The 10,739-nt window shown below is 53.7% G+C and overlaps 5 protein-coding genes across 5 annotated transcripts; 4 read left to right on the top strand and 1 right to left on the bottom strand.

Annotated features, from left to right (window-relative positions):
- Positions 1-1,735: 1,735 nt before the first annotated feature.
- Positions 1,736-4,066, top strand: DACRYDRAFT_85529 (glycoside hydrolase; the record flags this gene model as incomplete). Its single annotated transcript, XM_040776740.1, has 4 exons — positions 1,736-2,232; positions 2,281-2,461; positions 2,523-2,929; positions 3,004-4,066. The coding sequence occupies exons 1-4, from the start codon at positions 1,757-1,759 to the stop codon at positions 4,064-4,066; spliced, it is 2,127 nt and encodes a 708-aa protein (XP_040623714.1). The 5' UTR covers positions 1,736-1,756.
- Positions 4,067-5,174: 1,108 nt separating this feature from the next.
- Positions 5,175-6,592, top strand: DACRYDRAFT_112432 (uncharacterized protein; the record flags this gene model as incomplete). The annotated part of the gene is made up of 7 exons (XM_040769413.1): positions 5,175-5,353; positions 5,408-5,472; positions 5,520-5,785; positions 5,833-5,911; positions 5,962-6,272; positions 6,329-6,343; positions 6,398-6,592. The coding sequence occupies 7 exons, from the start codon at positions 5,175-5,177 to the stop codon at positions 6,590-6,592; spliced, it is 1,110 nt and encodes a 369-aa protein (XP_040623713.1).
- Positions 6,593-6,997: 405 nt separating this feature from the next.
- Positions 6,998-7,610, bottom strand: DACRYDRAFT_60056 (nucleoside diphosphate kinase; the record flags this gene model as incomplete). Its single annotated transcript, XM_040775609.1, has 4 exons — positions 6,998-7,058; positions 7,108-7,351; positions 7,405-7,519; positions 7,572-7,610. The coding sequence occupies 4 exons, from the start codon at positions 7,608-7,610 to the stop codon at positions 6,998-7,000; spliced, it is 459 nt and encodes a 152-aa protein (XP_040623712.1).
- A 359-nt stretch (positions 7,611-7,969) lies between these two features.
- Positions 7,970-8,786, top strand: DACRYDRAFT_25492 (cytochrome b-c1 complex subunit 7). Its single transcript, XM_040774184.1, has 4 exons — positions 7,970-8,160; positions 8,211-8,239; positions 8,302-8,421; positions 8,503-8,786. Exons 1-4 carry the CDS (start codon positions 8,016-8,018, stop codon positions 8,596-8,598), a joined length of 390 nt encoding a protein of 129 aa, XP_040623711.1. The 5' UTR covers positions 7,970-8,015; the 3' UTR covers positions 8,599-8,786.
- An 860-nt stretch (positions 8,787-9,646) lies between these two features.
- Positions 9,647-10,726, top strand: DACRYDRAFT_112429 (uncharacterized protein; the record flags this gene model as incomplete). The annotated part of the gene is made up of 4 exons (XM_040769412.1): positions 9,647-9,906; positions 9,957-9,994; positions 10,050-10,162; positions 10,211-10,726. The coding sequence occupies 4 exons, from the start codon at positions 9,647-9,649 to the stop codon at positions 10,724-10,726; spliced, it is 927 nt and encodes a 308-aa protein (XP_040623710.1).
- Positions 10,727-10,739: the final 13 nt, after the last annotated feature.

The raw sequence follows: 10,739 nt of genomic DNA, 5'->3' as shown, positions 1-10,739 counted from the left end.
CTTCAGACTTGGTCTCTTAGGATCATCCACAGGTACCTATACTGTAGATAGGTCTTAGTCATCAGGTCTACTCCACTTCCTTGTTGCCTGCTTAGACTCTTGGCACTCTTAGGTGAGCAGACTTAGTCAGCCTGTGTTGCCCTAACAGATGGTTGACAATGTTTTCATAGCTTCAAAGTACAAGTTGGCCAGTTTGAAGCTACAATTTGATGCGAAATGGCATGGTTAACAGATCTAGAGTGGTCCCAAACTACCAGAGACCTAGGGGACAGATACCAGGTAGACTGACAAGATCCTGCGAGCCATCCAAACCCAGTGTACCCACACTAGACCATGCCGGAGCACAACTACACAACAAGCAAGCCAGAAATCTGACTTGGAACAAAAAGGCAAGAGAAGAGAAGCAGACATTGCCCATCTGACATCAGACATCAGACATCTGAGCACGAGGCAGCAGGCAGAAGACAGCAGACAGTGACCTGGCCTGGGGTTGGGCTTCCATTTGACTCACAATCATGAGCTGGTGGGCAGACTGTTTTGTCAGGGGGGGACTTGGCGCAAACAGCTAGTGGGTATGGGATGTGGGATGTGGGATGTGAGATGTGGGATCCACCAAGGGGGGAACTTGTCCTAGAAGCACCGACCTCAACCTCAATTCTGACCTCGACTGCCACTGCCATTATTTCTTCCAGGAAGGCAGGCTGTCCTCTGCACAGAATGAAAATGAGAATGAGAATGAGCAGAGTATGCAAGAAGGCCAGGATCAGTATCAGGCTTCAGGCTTCCCTGGTTCTAGCTGACTTGACCTCTTGATGTGCATGCACACCTGCAGCTTGCCAAGGTGACTGCTTGCCCAGGGTATGATGGAGGCATTGATGCACCGATTTGGTCACATGTTATCCAGAGTCCAGCCCAAGTTGATCTGTGTTGTTCGGATTCATCCTGCACCTGGAAAGTGGGAAGTTCTAGCATCCGAGTTGGTTCAGTTCAGTTCTGCTTGGGTTGGTTTGGTGTATGGCAGGTTAATGCAAAGAGAAAGTCCAGGGGGTTGTCTTGCCTTTGCACTGGCGCCTATCCCTGTTTAGGAGGGATGCACATGCTCACAATCTGAGCTGGGCCAAGTCCGGATGTACACAAGATTTGTCCATAGTGAAGCCGATAAGCTCAGTCCCGGTGTTGTGGTAAAGAACGTCAATTGGCCATCGGTGGTTATTCATTTCCCTTACAGTGGGCTGTCTCAGAATAGGAACGAAGAAGCGCCGATGGGGATGCTGGGATAACACCGATGTTTGTGGCTGTGTGCCGAGAGGAGGGAAGGTGGTGCGTTGAGCATGAGGCTAGTGCGCCCTCTTTGATGGAGGGATGTGAATGGGTCAACTTATTGTTCATCTGGTGTGTTGATGTATATTATGTATGTGATGACGTAGAGTGAGTAGGAGTGTGGTGGCAATAGTCAGAGAGAGAGATGCTATTCCTGTGATTAGTTGTGCCGGTGTAATCGGACCCATCAAAGGTTAGTGTAAGACCCTTCGTGTGTTGTGAACATCCCTCTCACTCTCCCCTGTGTGGGTACATCCATCCCCCCTTTCTCACCATGCAGTCCTACTCCTCCTCCCCATATCCCTCGACACCCGCTCTCCATCCTTCTCTAAACACTCCAGATCAATCAACAGAATCAGCCCCATTCATAGGCTTTCCCCCAAACCCCTCCTCACAACCTCTGCATCTCTCATCAGCAGACTACTACAACCAAGAGATGCGCCAGCTAGGCACAAGCACGAACTACGCCTACGAACAGCCTTACACGCAGAGGGGGAAACCGCTCCCCTACACACCGCAGAGGAGGAGGAGCAGGGCCTTCTGGTGGATCATCGCTCTTATCGGTCTGGCGATCATAGTCCTCGCAGTCGTCCTCCCCGTATACTTCACAATCGGCCGGCACTCCAGCTCCAACTCAAGTTCCGGCACCGGCACCGGCTCAAACGGGTCAGGCGCAGGCGGCGGTTCCGGAGGAGGAAGTGCACAGCCAGCACCAGCATTCAACGGGCCTATATCCGGAGGTCAAGGGAGTATCCTCACGTTCTCCGACGGGTCTACCCAAGTGTATGGGAACCCCTTCGGGGGGATGTGGTACTTTGACCCCGGGGAGCCGTTTGCGGATTATGCACAGGCGCAGAGCTGGACGCCGCCGTTGAATGAGAGTTGGAGATATGGAGTGGACTTGATCAGAGGGTGCGTCCGACTCTCTCAAACAGGAAGAAGTACTAACCTCTTACACAGGGTAAACCTCGGCGGCTGGTTAGTCCCAGAACCGTTCATCGTCCCCTCCCTCTTTGAACAATACCAATCTGGCTCCTGTGCTCCGCCGTATAACGCACAAGACGAATGGACGCTCACGAATTGCATGAACCAGAATGGGAACGCGACACAGTTGATGGAGGAACATTATCAGACGTTTATCGTGCGTCCCCTTACTTCCCCGGGTGCTCGCGCGCTGACCCCGTTCGCTCGCTCACTTGTAGACCGAAGCAGACTTCGCAGCCATAGCCAGCGCAGGGCTAAACTGGGTCCGTATCCCCGTCCCATTCTGGATGATCTCCACCTACTCCAACGAGCCCTTCGTACCGCACGTCTCCTGGACCTATTTCCTACTCGCAATCCAGTGGGCCCGGAAGTACGGCCTAAGGATAAACATGGACCTCCACACTCTCCCAGGGAGCCAGAACGGGTGGAACCATTCTGGCAAGCTGGGGCCTATCAACTTCCTCTTCGGTGTGATGGGGATCGCGAATGCTCAGAGGGCGCTGAGTTATATTCGTACCTTGACGGAATTTGTTGCGCAGCCGCAGTATGCGGGCGTCGTACAGATGTTTAGTATCGCGAACGAGCCTTGGATGCCTGTGATCGGTCAGCACCAATTGCAGAACTTGTGAGTCCCCCCCCCCCGCCTTTCCCCTCTCCTGGTGCGCCCCAGCACCCGCACCCCCGCTGACGCACATGCAGCTACCTAGAAGCTCACAACATGATCCGCAACATTACCGGCCTCGGCCAAGGCCCGTTCATAAACATCCACGACGGGTTCTCAGGCATGCAACTCTGGGCCGGCTGGCTCACCGGTTCAGACAGGATAGCACTAGACACCCATCCGTACTTCGCGTTCAACGCGCCAGCCAGTATCGCTCCTCCATCTAGCTTTGTCCAAGCCCCGTGTTCGGGTTGGGGCCCGGAACTGAATGCTTCTATGGTGCAGTTTGGGTTCTCGATGGCGGGGGAGTGGAGTGTGGCCCCGAATGACTGCGGGTTGTGGGTGAACGGTGTCGGCCTGGGAAATCGGGTGGAAGGGACCTACCCGGGTAGTACAGCAGTAGGGAACTGTACGACTTCAGACGCCTGGGAGGAGTGGGACGCAGACTATAAAGCCGGGTTGATGGGAATCGCACTTAGCTCGATGGACGCTCTCCAGAACTGGTTTTTCTGGACTTGGAAGATCGGGAACTCCACAGCAGGGAGAGTAGAAGCACCCTTTTGGAGCTACAGTCTCGGTCTTGCGAACGGCTGGATCCCGCCCGACCCTAGGCAGGCAGTGGGCTATTGCGCTGGTACGGCTGGAGTGCCCATGAATGAGCCGTTTGATGGGGTGTTGTCCGCTTGGCAGACTGGTGGCCAGGGGGCGGGGACGATTGCGGTTGATCAGTTGGCGAGTTATGGACAGTGGCCGATCGAGAGCATGAACAGTGTCTCTACATCACCTTACCTCGCACCGTCCGACGTGGTCAGACTACCGCAGTACACACCAACAGGGGCAATTCTCACCCTCCCCGGACCAACATTCACGACCCCAAGTAGCACCCAAACTGCAGACGCGGGGGATGGGTGGGTAGACGAGCAGGATCAGGGAGGGTATTGGACGCCTATTGGGGGATGTGGGTATCCGGATCAGTGGGTTGCTGTGGGGGTGGCGATACCTACTGGGGGGTGTGGGGCGTTGGAGCGCCGGGCAGGGGGGGAGGAGGTGGGGGGCGAGGGGCGGGGGGCGAGGCCGACGGAGGCGCCTTTGGGACGTTGAGCGGCGAGGGGGGGGGGGATGGGGTTGGGGGATGATGGGGGTTGGTTGTGGTTTGTGAGCTCGGTGTTGGCCTGGACTTGTGATTTCCTATCTTACTTTTCCTTTCCCCTTTCCTTTCCCTTTTCTTTTCCCTTTCCCTTTTCCTTTTCCTTTTCCTTTTTCTTCCCTTTTCCATTTCTTTTCCTTCCCTTTCTTCCCCCTCCTCCCTCTCTCTCCCTCTCTCTCTCTTCCTCTCTCCCTCAGTCCGTCGCTCTACTAACAGCAGACGCACTCTGCACTCTGTTGACCCACCGGACACTTCCTCCTGCAGTGACGGATACTCATCCGGTGTTATCAAGGACACTATGACCCTATAAACTCCCTCTGTACGTAGCTATGTACGTGTGTACTTTGTAGCTATGTATCTTACACTTTGATGAACGAACACTTTTGGGCAGGCACTAACAGGACCAGCTCTGTTTTGGCCAAGATGGGTGACCTCCACAAATCAAGACAATCCCTAAAAGAGAGCAGAACAGTACTCAGTACTAGTGCGGCGGAGATTCGTCCTCGTTGGCGCACAGCTGACTCAGACTCCGTCGGTTTTTTTTGGTCAATCTGTGATGCACCGGTTTGACCTGGTTGGTCGTTAGCATGGCTGTACGGTCACGGTCGTGGGATGATATCATCCCCGACTGGCTGACAGTACCCATTGTCAGGCTTGGGAGTGAATAGCGCCAGTGCTATCTCAGGCAAGGCTGCAGTCTGCTATTCAGTTGCAAGGCGAACAGGTTGCGTGCGAACCTGTTTCCGGATTCAAATAATGTACGCTGGCACCGAAGGTCATTAACCTACGGTACCGCCTACCAAACCGGCGTTTCCTAGACCAACAATCAACAATCAACAATCGCTTCGTTCATTCAATGTCCAGCATCGCCCTGATCCGTCCAGCTCTGCAAATATTAAAGTTGGATTCCGAGACCCTTCCGGACGCAGGCATGACGGAGCATGATGCGGACCGTTTGGCGCGCGCACGTCGGAGTGCCATTTCGAGCTTGCTTCTCTCGGCCGTCCGCACGTCGCTGGCTCAGGAGAGTGCTAGTAGAGGACCAAACGCTCGTTCCTCAAGATGCACGGAATTCACGTGAGTCTCCTCGAGCTTCTCCGCGGGCGTATGCGTAGAACCGTCCTCGCTGTTATCAAGGCCGTAATCGGACGTGTTCGTTGTCGACTTCTGATGAGTAAGGAGTCTGCCTCCCCGCCTGCATGGGCGGCTTCAGTCAGCTTGGTTGGCGGTACATATAGCCCGTCTGTCAGTTAGACATCGAGCCAGCGTATCGCTCTGCTAATCTCCAGCCGTAGCATGTCGTCCCCCACGCTCGATGGCCCGAACCTGATCGGGATCTTCCTTGGTTCCATCCTTTATGGTTTGTTGCCTGTACGGTTTGTGCGGTCTTTTGCTCACTCGATGCAGGGACGTTTATGGCCATGTCCGTTCACTTGCTTTGGCGCTGGTGGAGGCGCGAGATACGAGTGCCGACATTCTTGCTCCTCGCGTCTGTGGCGCTGTTGCTGTCGACAACAGCGTTCACAGTAGTATTCATGGACTACTTGTACGAAGGCTTCGTGACGTATCGAGACACGATCGGCCCAGTCATGTACTTTGCCGAAGATCGATGGCAGGAGACTACCATCTCCGCCTTCAACATCTTTGAACAGGCACTGGCGGATGGGATCTTAGTGAGTCGGACAGTCCCTTCCGATCGCTTCGCTGATGTGTGGCCCAGGTGTACCGTTGTTGGCTCATCTGGAACAAGAGCAAGTTCATCTTGTTCATCACGGCACTTCCCTACATCTCTTCCATCCGTAAGCATACCTCGACGCTTGTTCTGTATCAGAAAACCTCACCTCTCCAGTCTTCTCCTGCATAGCGCTCGCGGCCGCATCTCCCTCAGGCGAACTGTTCAACATGTTCAAAAGCACCTTCGCAACCTGGGTTCATATCTGGACAGGAGTCTCCCTGGGACAGAACGCCCTCACCTACCTGCTCATCATTGGCCGTATCTGGTACACAGCGAGGCAGTCAACCTCGGCGTTCGGCAAGACGTCGTTCACACCGGTGATCATCCGGCTCTTGTCGATGGGCTGCATGTATCTGCTCTTAATTACTTTGCTGCTCGTGGCGAACTTGCATTCGAGCGGCGGGTATGTCGTCATTTGCCATATCGTGCGTGTTTCCCCAGAGTTTCTCGTGCTAGACTGATGAGGGCATCATACCCCCAGTGGTCTCCTGTTTCGGTGAGCATCCAACACCGGTATCCTTGCGGCTACCGAGGAGCTGACTTGCAACAGGGAATCGTATTCCTCTCCCTTATCGTGCCTACAAAACGACTGTCAAAATCGAACCTCGACCATGAGCTCTTACAATCTCCAAGAAGTGGGACGGCGCGTCGCACGTTAACGCTCAGTGGAAGCACGGTCCAAGAGGACGGAGTTACGAGTGTGCCGTCGGAGTTTAAGGTTCCTGACGTGGAGGAGTTTGTGTAATAGAGACGAATGACGACAGGGCTTCCTGTGCTGGGCTGCTACAGGCTGGGGGGGAGGGGAAAAGAAAAAAAAAGTGGGGGGGGGGCAGTGGGTGTGTTCGTGCTAGAATTGGGTCAGCGGAGGATGGGCAAATGTATTGGTAGGATACCTCACGAAGTTATCGGATATCCCAGGTGATCGAGTCTTGTTAATGATATTCATTATAATTAATTTTTGAGCACAGAAGTTTACTCCGCAGAGCATGGTTTGCGGACACGTTCGATGGTGTCCTCGAAGGAGCTGATAAATGCACATCACCATGATAAATTCCATTTAATTTTCTTCTCTATTTCAGGCAACAACGGTAGAAGGTTCATAAACCATATCGATGACGGTCCGTAACGCAATGTGACTTGCGACACATGTTTACTCAAAGACCCACTCAGCGGAGGCCATCGTGTGCTGGATGACGCCCTCAGGGAACCAACTAAGAACGATGTCAGGACGGGATGATCACAGGTAGGATAAAGGCTCACAGAGCGATCTCCTTCTCAGCGCTCTCGACGCTGTCCGAGCCGTGGCAGATGTTGCGCCCAACGGCAAGGGCATAGTCGCCACGGATTGTGCCGGGGGCAGACGCCAGGGGGTTCGTCGCGCCGAGCATGACACGGCCGGTCTTGACGGCATCAAGACCCTCCCAGACCATCGCGACGACGGGACCGGAGGCCATGTACTTGATCAGGCCAGGGAAGAAGGGCTTGTCCTTGAGGTCGGCGTAGTCTATATGGCACGTACATGTCAGCACACGGTGATAAGATGGGATGGAGACGGACGCTTCTCGAGATGCTCCTTGGTCGCATGCTCCAGCTTGAGAGCGATCAGCTTGAAGCCACGCTTCTCGAAACGAGCAATGATTTCGCCGACGAGGCCACGCTGGACACCATCGGGCTACCCATCGGAGTCATGCAATGACCCAATCCGCACAATAAACAGCACGAACCTTCACCATGATGTAGGTACGCTCAGCGTTGTTCGGCATGCTGTATACGCATACATTCAGCTTCTGGCCTCGGTCCCTATAGAGCAACAAAGCCGACGCACATGACTTTCTGTTCTTCGACGTTAACTGGGTTATTTAACTGTGTCGTCTGGACAGTAAAAGGCCACAGAGCAAGAGCGACGGGGACGAGGAAGAGGAGGTAAGAAAGAGAGAAAGCAGGGCGCATGCAGTTGCAGCGTTGCCACGGTGTGGTTGGCGGTTCAACGCCAAAAGAACCACTTTTTCATAACACGTGCCAGATTTGCCTCCATTTCCCTATTTTGGTAGGTGGTCACTCCGCTCCGCCCGAACGCTTCCGGTTCCGTCCTTCCCGTCAGTGGCTGCTTGCTCGTCGTCCAAACAGTCCTCCTCATCGCCTTCTTCCTCTCCCAAAAAACACCCAAGATGCCTCTTGGCGGCCCCCTCGGCATCTCATTTGGCAAGCAGATCATCGCCAACCGCACGCTGTACCGGTGGGTCAAGCCTGTGGCGGCATGGTACGCCGACTTGTGCGGATACAGGAAGATGGGCCTGCGGTATGATGACCTGCGTACGTATACAATTCCTCACCTCTATAAACTGCTTTAACCACCTATACAGTGATCGAGGAGAACCCTACCGTGGAGAAGGTACGCGCACACTGTGGTCATATTCCCGGAGTGAATGAAGCTCTGATGTCGCTGATCTGTAGGCTCTCACACGGCTCAATGCGAAGGAGTCGTACGATCGCGTCTGGCGTCACAGGGTAGCCATGCATCAATCAGTGCTGCACAAGGACCTGCCCAAAGCTCAATGGCTCAAGCCTCAAGATGTGAGCGTCCCTTTTCTTGCGCTGGATCGGCTAGCTTCAGCTGGACGCCGTAATCATATATGCATGCTAATCCTGGCACAGGACGTCCGTTACCTCACCCCGTTGATCGAGGAGGTCGAGGCGGAGGCCCGTGAGCGCAGGGAACTGGACACGCTGGAGGTGACGCGGAAGAAATAGACGCGCTGTGCCGGAGCCTGGGCATGGGAAGTGCAAGTGGTGGAGGCTAATGGGCCCAAAAACGTATTTTATTCTCCAAATACGCAATATTCCTTGCATGGAGGTCGTTCGGCTGCTCTCGTCGTCCATGGCGACGAACAGGAGCCTGTGCGATGCGGATCTATGGGCTTCATCGTTCTTGTTATGTCCAAACGACGGTGGTGCCCCCAACTCGAAGTCTTACTCACAAACAGCCCCGCCTAGATGGACGTCAAATGCTGCGGTCATATCAGTTGTGATGTCACCGTCATAACTCGAGTTCTCCTTGAGTTAGCTTGCAGTTGTGGTGTACTTGGCCATGTGCTCAAGAGCTCAAGCACGAAATATTCTCGCCGTAGTCTGCCAACGCTGCCATCGATAGAAGTAACCATCCCCCGCTTGACTTCCGGATCGATCTGCTTTTCACGTTCTATCCCATTGACATCCACCTGTGTGGCTCTGGAACATCGGACTAATGTGCAGACCCCGAAGGCCAAACCCCCAAACCCAGGCCACCATCACACTACAACGTGCATTCAACTCTATTTCCAATATGTGCCCTAAGCGCACTCTATTGCTCGACGGCACTGCTTTCACGAACTTTGGCGGCAAAGCAATGAATTGCGCGCTTCATACCAGGGCCGGGAACATCCCATCACGACCAGGGACAATCTCATTGTCAAAAGGCCAGGAGCACACGACTGGGAGAACACAGCCTGTGCCAAAGCGTCTGTCAACTGCATTGTTTGGTTGTGTTACTATACCTCGGAAGTTTTCAGCATGGTAATGTGGTCTTGCTCAATCTGTGGCTAAAGAGCGGATGCTGGACGAATGCATATGCTAGCACAGAAACCGCTTCAGACAAGCTGACGATTGAAGTGGTGCTCAGACGACACTGGCTCTACAACCTGGTTTGAGCACTACTCTCAACGTGCGCAATGGAGACCAGCCATCTTGTATATAACTCAGTTATGAAGGGTATCTGAGAGCACTCATCCCATACTGACTACACCTTGTGCCTAGCAACAACATGGCAGGCTATCCCAACATCCCTCTATACTCTCGTCTCTCACCCCGGGGGGACTTCCTCATTTCCAATCCCACCTTTCCCGACTTTCGACCTCGCTGGAGATGTCGCCGCTTTGCTCTCGAGCTCAGATGCGACGGTCATCGTAAGATATACCTAGCGCTCTTCTCCCCATATCAGATACAACTCCAATGTCCTGACAAGCATATCCCTTTGCCTGTGCTGTACATGTTCGGCGAAGCTGAAGGATTCGACATGCTACAGTACGTCGTGCACTGGGCGTTCGAAATCGCTGATATGAACCTGTGTGCAGGGCTCGAGAATTTGCTGACACGTACTTGGGGGATCGTTGTACGTGATACATAAAATTGTCTCGCCTTCGTTGTCTGATCTGTTTGGTCTACAGCCCTCGATGACAAGGAGGTCGTCGTTTTCTCCGGGTTTCCGTGTTCGAGCGCTCCGATGCCGACACGTACACTATTACAAGAGTTGCAACATGAATTATGCCATTTCGATTTGGTATATCCATCCATTTTCTTCTGATCAGCTTATTGAACGTAATACCAGATTATTCCGCCTATCGTGCCACGGAACACAAGGCCGCCAAGCCGCATCCCCAAGTTCCCCATGACTGCATCGGAGCTTGCCAAACGTTATCCTCGCATTCATCTTTGTAAATCAGAGATTGAGAACACATCTGAGGGCACGCCCTCAATCGCCGTTCCACTGCCGGCGGTTCATACCACCGTAGGACGCGACTCGGATTCCAGTAGTTCTGATTCAGACTCGACCACGTCTAATGCGACGACCCGGCCGCCGTCCTCTTCCGGAACGAAACCCAGTTCGGACGACGACGAAAACTGGCAGGATGATGTAACGTACCGTGATATGAAAGCATTGGAGGAAGAGGAAAAAGAGAAGAGGGGGAAAGGAGGCAAGGGCCCGGAACCACCGAATGAGCGAAGCGACATCTGGGACAAATTGCATACCTATGGGTCAACTATCGCTGCAACTGCCTTATTTGGCGCAGCGATAATGATTATAGGCGGGCAGTTGTGGCGTCGTGTCCACCATTCCAACTAGAGTTTACGACCTT

Source organism: Dacryopinax primogenitus (genome assembly GCF_000292625.1).
Source record: "Dacryopinax primogenitus strain DJM-731 SS1 chromosome Unknown DACRYscaffold_26, whole genome shotgun sequence".
NCBI lineage: Eukaryota > Fungi > Basidiomycota > Dacrymycetes > Dacrymycetales > Dacrymycetaceae > Dacryopinax > Dacryopinax primogenitus.
This window is presented reverse-complemented; position numbering and strand designations above follow the sequence as displayed.

What these genes read in the sequence shown, in the direction of transcription:
- DACRYDRAFT_25492 (XM_040774184.1), top strand. Translation starts at nt 8,016, where the DNA reads ATGCCTCTTGGCGGCCCCCTCGGCATCTCATTTGGCAAGCAGATCATC. An exon ending in CCTGCGGTATGATGACCTGC is followed by an intron (nt 8,161 to 8,210) that starts GTACGTATACAA and finishes CCACCTATACAG; the next exon opens with TGATCGAGGAGAACCCTACC. An exon ending in AGAACCCTACCGTGGAGAAG is followed by an intron (nt 8,240 to 8,301) that starts GTACGCGCACAC and finishes GCTGATCTGTAG; the next exon opens with GCTCTCACACGGCTCAATGC.